Source organism: Eriocheir sinensis, unplaced genomic scaffold, assembly GCF_024679095.1.
Source record: "Eriocheir sinensis breed Jianghai 21 unplaced genomic scaffold, ASM2467909v1 Scaffold1404, whole genome shotgun sequence".
Lineage (NCBI taxonomy): Eukaryota > Metazoa > Arthropoda > Malacostraca > Decapoda > Varunidae > Eriocheir > Eriocheir sinensis.
In genome coordinates this window covers 1-10,000 of record NW_026110745.1, presented here as the reverse complement: position 1 = coordinate 10,000, position 10,000 = coordinate 1, and the positions used below count along the sequence as shown (strand labels likewise).

At 47.8% G+C, this 10,000-nt stretch overlaps 1 protein-coding gene across 1 annotated transcript in view; it reads right to left on the bottom strand.

The window, feature by feature from the left end:
- Positions 1-8,356, bottom strand: part of LOC126990000 (myb-related transcription factor, partner of profilin-like) — a 26,510-nt gene extending 18,154 nt beyond the window's left edge. Inside the window, exon 1 of the mRNA XM_050848587.1 lies at positions 8,095-8,356. Coding sequence (XP_050704544.1) covers positions 8,095-8,356 — 262 coding nt within the window. The remainder of the gene's footprint in view (positions 1-8,094) is intronic.
- Positions 8,357-10,000: the final 1,644 nt, after the last annotated feature.

Below are 10,000 nucleotides of genomic sequence, written 5' to 3'. Positions count from 1 at the left end.
GAATACGGTTGTGGGAGGAGAGTATTTCGCTCTTTGTTTCTTTCAGCAGAGTTGGATATACTTTGTCAGGTCCAGGACTTTTATTTGTTTTAAGTGAATGGAGAGCTTTAAGGACTTCATCGGTTGTTATTTCAAAATTAGGCAATGCATGCTCGAGATTTACAATAGTACTGGTGTTGGTGGTAGCGAGAGGAAGACTGTTAGTATTAAACACCGAGGAAAAGTAATTGTTTAAGAGGTTTGCAATGTGTTGGCTGTCAGTCACTAGTGCACCGTCGCTGTTTGTTAAAGGTCCAATACCACTTTTGATCGCCTTTCTGTTGTTTATGTAACTGAAGAAAGATTTCGGATTATATTTACAGTTGGCTGCAATATTTTCTTCGTATCTACGCTTTGCCTGACCTACTAGTCTTTTTACTCGTCGCCTGGCATCATTATAAAGTCTAATGTTGTCGGGCGTGCTTTGTTCTTTCTTTAACCTGTAAAACAATTTTCTCTCATTGACTGATTGTTTAATTTCGCTATTAAACCACGGTGGGCTTTTATTAGTGTTAATTCGCTTCTCGCACAAGGGGACGAATGTGTTCTGCTGAGTGAGTAAGTGATTTTTAAGGCTTAGACAGGCTTCCTCTACGTTGCCGTCATCTGATAGTTGTATTTCTGTTAGTTTTTGTCGGATTTCTCCTAAGTTTGCTCTTGTGAAATTGGGCACCTTTACTTTATTTTCAGTCACTGATGATTGAGCTTTAATGTCGACGCGCACTAATTTATGATCGCAAGAACCGAGGTGTTCTCCTACCGTGACACTACTGATTAGGTTATCTTGGGTCGTTATAACAAGGTCGAGTATATTATTTTGTCGAGTTGGCTCAGAAACCATTTGGCTTAGATAATTTTCTTCTAGAAATTCGATCATTCTATGTGACTCGCCTTCTGTACCTGACAGTGTCGCCCAGTCGATATGGGGAAGGTTAAAGTCTCCTAATATCAGTGAGTCGCTGTTATTAAGTGACTGCCTTAAGACGCTGTACATTTCAAGGTCGTCATCAGTGATTGCCCGGGAGGTCTGTAGGTGACAGATATATTTAAGTTGACTTTGCAATGTTTACTCGCACGCACAAATGTTCAACGTTACTGTTTCCCAGTGTTTTGTCAGTGGGTTGCAGATAGCTTTGACATAAAGGGCGACGCCACCGCCTCTACGGTTTACACGATCTTTGTTGAAGAGTCTGTAGCCATCTATGTTGTATTCGGAACTTAAATCAATATTTGTGGTGTCGATAAATGTTTCGGTTATAGCAATTATGTCAAAATTTTCTGTTAACGCAAGACATCTCAGTTCATCAAATTTGTTTCTTAGGCTACGCGCATTGAAACTAAGGATTTTTAAGTTATTTAGAGGCTTAGTAATAGAGGTGGTGGTACTTGCGGGATCACGGTTACGGGTTTGTCGCGATGCACGGCGTCTATTTACACGGGTGGGGTGGAGGGACGTGGCAGTGACTCGTTTTTTGTTCGGATGACACGCACTGCTTCGTTGAGGAGCCTTCCGAGTCTGGCTGCCCCGATGGGAGAAAGGTGCAATCCGTCCCTGTGGAAGAGCTCATTTTGTCCATAGAAATTGTTCCATGCGTTTAGGAACTCCACGTCAAGCTCCCTACAAAGAGTCTGTAAGCGGTTGTTTAGGCTGAAGGCCTTACTGAAAAAGTCGCTCTCCGCCCAAGTCCGTGGTAGAACTCCTGAAATCAAAATGTTAGGTGATTTAGTCTTATACTGCTGGATGAGCCTACGGTACTTCTCCAGGAGTTCCTCAGACCGGGTCGTGGTGACGTCGTTCGTACCTGTGTGAATAACAAACAGTGAATCATTAGTAGCCTGGGGGGAGATCTCCTCAAGAGCAGCAGTTATGTCGTCGATCCCAGCACCAGGATAGCAATAGTTCCGTCTTCGACGAGGAACTCTGCCGCAGAACTCAACGACCTGCTGGCGAATCATGGAGTCACCCACCAGGAAGGTGCTCTCCTGCTCGTCCTCCTCCTCCAGAATGGCAAACCTGTTGAAGCAATGAACAGGATAAATCGCTTGTCTGGCTGGTTTGGCTCCTCCATTCACGACGGTGAAGCCATCATGGGCGGTGCCACTAGCATCCTCCCGTTGCGTGGTGTTGTCCGCTGGTGTCGACGGTACCGCTGAGGGCAAGGGGGCGGTTGGAGAAGGGTTTGGCACCACAGCAACGTTAGCCTGGATGAATTCCTGCAAGGAGGCAACAGTGCGAGAAAGCTCTATTATTTTATTCTGACCTGCTTCCATCTTCTCTTCTTGCTCCTGCAGTCTGGTCTCGAGATGCTGCCTGGTGAGAGAAAGCTCTATTATTTTATTCTGGCCTTCTTCCATCTTCTCTTCCTGCTCCTGCAGTCTTGTCTCGAGATGCTGCCTGGACAGACACAGTCGACAGACAGCAGAACGCCCTGTAAAAAAGTGAGCTGAGAAGCTACCGTTACAAGTACTGCACTTCTTAGGCGCCATCTTAGCTGAAATGAAAGAGATAAAAACACAGAGTGAAGGGGATTAGGAAAGGGGGTGAGGGGTGTGAGAGGTAGTTTAGTAATGGAGGAAAAGTGAGAGAGAGGAGGAGTAGGAAGGGATGTGAGGTGAGTAAAGAGGGGGAAAGAGAGGTGTGTGAGATCAAGGAGGGTTAGGAAATAGGTGAGGTGGGAGAGAGGAGGAGTAGGAAGGGATGTGAGGTGAGTAAAGAGGGGGAAAGGGAGGCGGTGAGTGAGGTGTGTGAGATCAAGGAGGGTTAGGAAATAGGTGAGGTGGGAGAGGAGGAGTAGGAAGAGATGTGAGGTGAGTAAAGAGGGGGAAAGAGAGGCGGTGAGTGAGGTGTGTGAGATCAAGGAGGGTTAGGAAATAGGTGAGGTGGGAGAGAGGAGGGGTAGGAAGGGATGTGAGGTGAGTAAAGAGGGGGAAAGGGAGGCGGTGAGTGAGGTGTGTGAGATCAAGGAGGGTTAGGAAATAGGTGAGATGAGTGAGAGGGAGTTTGGGAAAGGAGGTAAGTGGGAGAGAGGAGGAGTAGGAAGGGATGTGAGGTGAGTGAGAACAAGAAAGGTTAAGAAAGAGGCGAGGTAAGGTGGGTGAAGGGATGGGTAAATAGGATGTGAGGTAAGGTGAGTGAGGGGGGGAGGGCTTAGAAATATGTGGAGGTGAGGGAGGAGTAGGAAGGGCTAATCCTCTAGGGGATGAGGAGGAGCAAAAGGGATGTGAGGTGAGCGAGGGTGGGGGGGGGGCTTAGGTGAGGTGAGGGAAAGGGGTGTAGGAAGTGTTAATCCTCTAGGGGATTTAAAGAGGGTGTAATGAGGAGGAGCAGATTGAATCCTCAGGGGAGTGAGTTGTCGACACACCCAAATCACGCGTGAGACACTCGGGAACACAAGGTCACACTCGGGACACACGAAACACTCAGAAACCCAAGCACAAGCACGACTAAACACCCTCAAGTCACTCGCAAAACACCGAAGTACAACAGCACACTCAAAACACTCTGAAACCCACGCAGAGCACTATAAACATCCAAATCACACGTAAAAGCACTGGAAACACAACACACTCGAAACGCAGAACACTCGAAAACAGCCAAATCACACGTAGAAACACCGGAAACAAAACAGCACACTCAAAACGCTCTGAAACCCACGCAGTACACTTAGAAGCAGCCAAATCACACGCAAAAACACCGGAAACACAACACACTAGAATCACTCTGAAACCCACGCAGAACACCCGGAAACAGCCAGATCACACGCAAAAACACCGGAAACACTACACACTTGAATCACTCTGAAACCCACGCAGAACACCCGGAAACAGCCAGATCACACGCAAAAACACCGGAAACACAACACACTTGAATCACTCTGACACCCACGCAGAACACCCCCAAACAGCCAGAACACACGCAAAAACACCGGAAACACAACACACTTGAATCACTCTGAAACCCACGCAGAACACCCGGAAACAGCCAGATCACACGTAAAAACACCGGAAACACAACACACTTGAATCACTCTGAAACACACGCAGAACACCCGGAGACAGCCAGATCACACGCAAAAACACCGGAAATACAAATCACAGAAGCAACCACAGGCAGAAACCACAAGCGAACACACACCAAACACGTGTCGGGAAATCGCAGGCAACACACAAGGTCCACAAGCGAGAACACACAAACGCCCAAGAGCACGACGAAAACACAGGGCAAGCGATGTTGTGGGGCGCAGTGAGTCACGACCTTCTCTCAGCAGAGGTCAGGTGAGAGAGAGAGAGAGAGAGAGAGAGAGAGAGAGAGAGAGAGAGAGAGAGAGAGAGAGAGAGAGAGAGAGAGAGAGAGAGAGAGAGAGAGAGAGAGAGAGAGAGAGAGAGAGAGAGAGAGAGAGAGAGAGAGAGAGAGAGAGAGAGAGAGAGAGAGAGAGAGAGAGAGAGAGAGAGAGAGAGAGAGAGAGAGAGAGAGAGAGAGAGAGAGAGAGAGAGAGAGAAATGGTCAAGTGATTTTACATTAATCAGAAGACTCCGTTGCATTGCTACTCTACCTAGTTGATATTGGTTATGAAGTGATGGTCGAGCTTATTTTTGAAGGAGTCAATCGTTACACTGGACCACTGATGATGGGAGCTATTCCATTCTCGCACTACAACGTTGGTGAAGCAAAATTTGGTGCAGTCTGAGTTTACTTGTCTACATCTGAGTTTTACGCCATTGTTCCTCGTGCGCAAAGTGTCATCGATCATAAACAATGTTGATCGTTGTCGGAAGGGATAATTTCGTTGCCTGACGCTGAACACCTTCTAATTTAGCAATATCCTTTGCATGGTGAGGAGACCAAAACTGTACCGCATATTCCAAGGGGTCTGAACACATTATTCTAAAATAAGTTTTTTAATGAAGCCCAACATTCTGTTCGCTTTATTTGCTGCATCGATGCATTGGAGTTACCAATCTTTGTGTCGTCTGCAAATTTACTAATGCGGTTATTGAGTCCAACATCCACGTCGTTGATGTAAATAATGAAGAGCACTGTGACAGGCGCCCACTCTGAGTTAAATCCGTCAATCACTACTCTTACTTTATCAAACGCTTTCTGAAGATAATCAAGATAGACTACGTCCAGGATTTACAAACGTAGAAAAGGTCGTTATAAAAGTTATATAGGTTAAGAGATTTGATAGGATCTTTTGTTTCGGAATGTGTTGGTGAGTCCCCAATTAATGAGTGGCCAAAGAGAGAGAGAGAGAGAGTAGGGCTTGGCTGCGTTACAAGTCCCATCCTTCTCAGCATAATAAAACCTTACACAGAGAAGCCTGCAAGAACATGAGCCGGGTGCAAAAACAGGCTATACAACGCTGGAAGGAGGTAATGAAGACCAAGCTCAGCGGACATTCTGTGGGTAACAAGGAGTGGTGGAGTGGAGTGAAGCAACAACAAGGCCTCTCAGCCGACAACGCCATCCCACCCCTCGTCAGGCCAGATGGGTCAGTGGCTATGCGCGACAAAGACAAGGCGGAGCTACTGGCGGCCCACTTCTCTTCCAAAATGTCAGTACCTGATCCCCTCCGCGCCCCCCCGAAGCTGCCATCCCTCACCAGGGCCTCTCTGGTGAGTCTCACTGTCACCATGGAGGAGGTAAAAAATCTGCTGATGCAAATAGACCCCAAGAAAGCCCTAGGGCCTGACAACATCAGCCCTCACCTGCTAAAAAGATGCGCTGACCAGCTCGCCCTACCACTTACCACCATCTTCAATAACATCCTTTCCACCTCCAAGTGGCCCACACTTTGGAAGAAAGCAAGAGTGGTGGCCATATACAAGAAAAAAGGCAAACAGGACCCAAAGAACTACCGCCCAGTATCCCTCCTCTCCACTGGTGGGAAAATCTTGGAGTCCCTTATAACAACCAAACTCACGGCCTTCCTCGATGCCCACCATCTCCTCAACTCCAAGCAATTCGGCTTCCGGCAGGGAAGATCTGCTGCAGACCTGCTGCTCCTTAACTCTGCCTCATGGAACCACTCGCTGGACAGGGGACTCGACACCTTCGTCGTGGCTCTAGACATAGCCGGAGCCTTCGACAGGGTTTGGCACCAAGGCCTCATCGCCAAGCTGAAGAGCCTAGGTGTGCGAGGCGCCCTCCTGCAACTCATTGGGGACTACCTCCAGGACAGGGCGTTACAGGTGGTGATTTGCGGCCACACCTCAAGCCAGCACCCCATCAATGCAAGCGTGCCCCAGGGCAGCGTACTAGGGCCTCTACTGGGGAATGTTTATTTCAATGACATTCTCCAGCTCATCCCTGAGGCCCAGGCGTACGCTGACGACTGCACCCTTGCCTTCACCAGCGACAGACAGGACTGGCAAGGCAGTGTGTCGCATCAACATGGCACTCGACAAAATTATCGCCTGGAGTGGCTGCTGGCAAGTCACCCTGGCCCCTGACAAAACGCAAGCAATGGTAATATCCCGCAGGCGAGATATCAACAATCTAGCCGGGCCGGGGATACAACTGGAGGATAAAACGCTACCCCTTCAAGACTCCATATCTATTCTCGGAGTGGAGTTCGACGCAGGACTCTCCTTCACCAACCATGCTAAAAAAATATCAAAAAATGCAGCATGGAAACTCAGCTGTGTACGGCGCATCTCCCATCTACTTGACGCCAAAGGGACTGAGGTGCTCTACAAGGCACAAGTACGCCCCCTCATGGAGTACTCCCCCCTCGCCTGGTCCTCCTGCCCTCCATCCTACCTTGCAACGCTGGATCGTGTCCAGGCCAGAGCCCAGCGTCTGATACAGAGCACAGGTCCTCAGCACGCGCGTGGCTCCCTGCAACCTCTCCAGGAGCGCAGGGATGTGGCAGGCCTGTGTGTAATGTACAAGGCACACAATCTAAACACACCCCACCTGGCAGCTCTCAAGTTCCCTGCGCCCCCAACCCTCATACACTCCACCCGAGCAGCACCCCACAGAAAGGAACAAGTGGCTGTACCCTTCTCCAGGACGGAACACCACTTCCGCTCCTTCCAGCCCCGCTACAGCCGCCTGTGGAACCAGCTTGTTAGGCACACCGACCTCCACCATCGCGTGTCAATTCAAGACTTCAAGCGGGAGGTGAACAGCTGGATTAGGACTTCTAGGCAGTAATTCAATATGTCTTGTATGTAGCTATAGATAGATGAAGCTTAAAACCCTCAACTTTAGCACAATATTGTGAAAGCCCTGTTTAAATAAAAAAAAATAAAAAAAAAAAGAGAGGAGGAGGAGGAGGAGGAGGAGGAAATGAAGGGAGGCTAATGGTGGTCCACTTAACACCTTGATTCTAATCCCACAATTGGAGACAAGAGATGTGGCAGCGTGGTACGGGAGGAGAGACCCCCGCGGAAACCCCCCATTCCGCCAGTTCCTCGTGGATTTACTGTAGCAGGAAAAGTACCTGGCGAAGGGAGAGAGAGAGAGGGGGGGGGGGGGGGGCATTTTATGTCAGCCAGCCATTCAGGTCAGGTCATTACCAAGTCGCGAAAGCTATTGGTTGAGCGGTCGGGAGAGAGGGGGGTGTCCGAAACGGGCTAACTTCCTTGCCAGACCTGGAGGTTACACTTTTATCCTATCCGAATTAGAGGTAAAGTCACCCATGACGGCTACTTCTATTGAAGGACATAAAGAATATAAAAACTACATTAAATTGGAGTTATCAGAAAAGTTACAAGGAGGAAAATATACTATTATTGCATACAGATTAAATTCAATGAAATGTATAACCCAAACACTATTGCAGTAACTTCAACAAAGTTAATGTTTGTTAACACCGAGACACTCCAATATGCCTCCAAATGTTGCCAGGAACACCAGAACGAGTTTTGTTGTATAGCATAATATACAAATGAATCAGGAACATCAGATAATAAAAGTTAATAAGGTAAAAAGGAACCAAATTTCAAGTGTGAAATCCATAACAGGCTGGAGATCTGTCCCTCCATGACTGTTCACGGCTTGTTAAAACACTGCAGAGGATATATTCTCACCTGTGCCAGTCGCCTCACGTCCTAAGTCTCCGAGCTTCTTCTTGGTGTGGCGCTTGAAGTCAGAGAACTTCACGCGCACCTCCTCCACGCTGCGCCCGACCCCACTCACGGCGTTGACCTCCTCCACCACAGCTTCCCAAGCTCGTTGTTTGGCTGCAGCGGTGAGGCAAGATGACATCGGCCCTGTGATGGTGTGCCATCTTTGCCGCACCGCTGTGATGAGGGCTAAAACTTCCTCGGTGGAAAAATTTGGCCGCCTTCTCTTCACAGCCGACGCCATGTGTTGAAAGTGAGGCACGCTGCTGGCGTTAGCGTCGCCGAACCTTCGTCATTATTATCCATACACAACAGAATGCTCACCAAATGACGGAAAACTATGAAGGTAACAGAAACGTGCAGAATATTGTATAAGCGATTATATTTTTATTTCAAGGATAAATATACAGTTAACGTGCCTTCATTCGTGAAAAAACACATCTAATTGAGGGATTACAACGCTAATTATTTGTTTTAAGGCAGTATTTACCCCTGTACAATACACATGTCTTGATTTTGAAGTCTGTGTATTAGTAAACAAACGACACGTGAAAGCTGAAATACAGCATCAAAGGTCGCACGTGATTGGCTGTCCAGCCCAACCAATCGTTGCTAGGGTGCGAGTTACCGGAGCGTTACCAAAGCGTTGATGACTGCCGTGTTTGAAAGATGCCGCAGCTGCGGTAGCGCTCCGGTAAATGTGAGAGATACCGGAGGCGTGGCTGGTAAGATTGATGAATCCAGTCCCAGGCTGGTGTTGCGCGAAATAACTCCTCGTACATGACTCATGATGTACAGTTTCTGATATCTTATTTACCCCTCAACGCATTCTTCACCTGACCTGAGTGACCTGACCTCAGATCATTGCATGGGTATGAAAATACAGTACAGAGCCCATTTATCAACACCATAGTTCATCACACCTGGCCTTCCATTGGACGGAAGTGGCGGCCACCGGTGGCTCCTTATGAAAGCTCCCGTTGGAAACAATGCTTTTGCAGTGAGTGGCGGCCACTGCGGGTGGCGGCCATTGCTACGCGAGCGAGCCACCGTCAAACCATGGAGAAGGCCTGTGCATAGGAGTCGTGACGTCAGCCTACGTCACGAGGTTTGGGCGATGGATAGCGACCTGCTTATATGGCAACTCGGGAGCTATCTGGAGAATCTGGCAGCGAGCCGGGTCGCGACCCGCGAATGACCAGTCTGGGGTTGCCTTGACCGTGAAAGAGACCTTGATTTACTGCGGCATATTCTACAGCATATTGCCGAGACTTTAGGATAAATACGTGATTATAGTGACAACACAATGCCGGGGAAGTGTTCCGTGCCTCTCTGCAGAGGAAATTATGATAGTGATTCTCGTGTTAGTGTCTTCTGAGACTCTTCTTCCCGAAAAATCCAGAGCTGCTGGCCCCATGGGTCCGGGCGGGCCATTCACCGCCAGGAAACTTGTCCCCACAAACCATACCAAAGTACAAAGTAAGTATATCAGATTATTCGTATATGTTATATGTATCTTTCTCTGTCCAGCTACACTGTGGATTTAATCAGGCTACTTTTATTGTAACTCACAAGATATTGGAGAAGTATTGGAATCTAATTGTTATTATCAACGTGGCGGGAAGCTGATGAAAACAATGGCTCTCCAGTATGTTCTTATACTGGGAAGGAGGATGGCTATTTTTTTAATGGCATTACTGTTATGAATATTGTTACTAAGGTCCTGATAAAATTCAAGCATCAGCTTTCTAACAAAAAAAAACAAAAAAAATAGCTGAAATAAAAGACACCCACATTTTAAGTGAGTTACCCAGCCATATGTCCCGTATACGCAATTTTCTTTAGTCATTTTTTAATAGCCTAATCTAATTCTTTTGGACACACACAC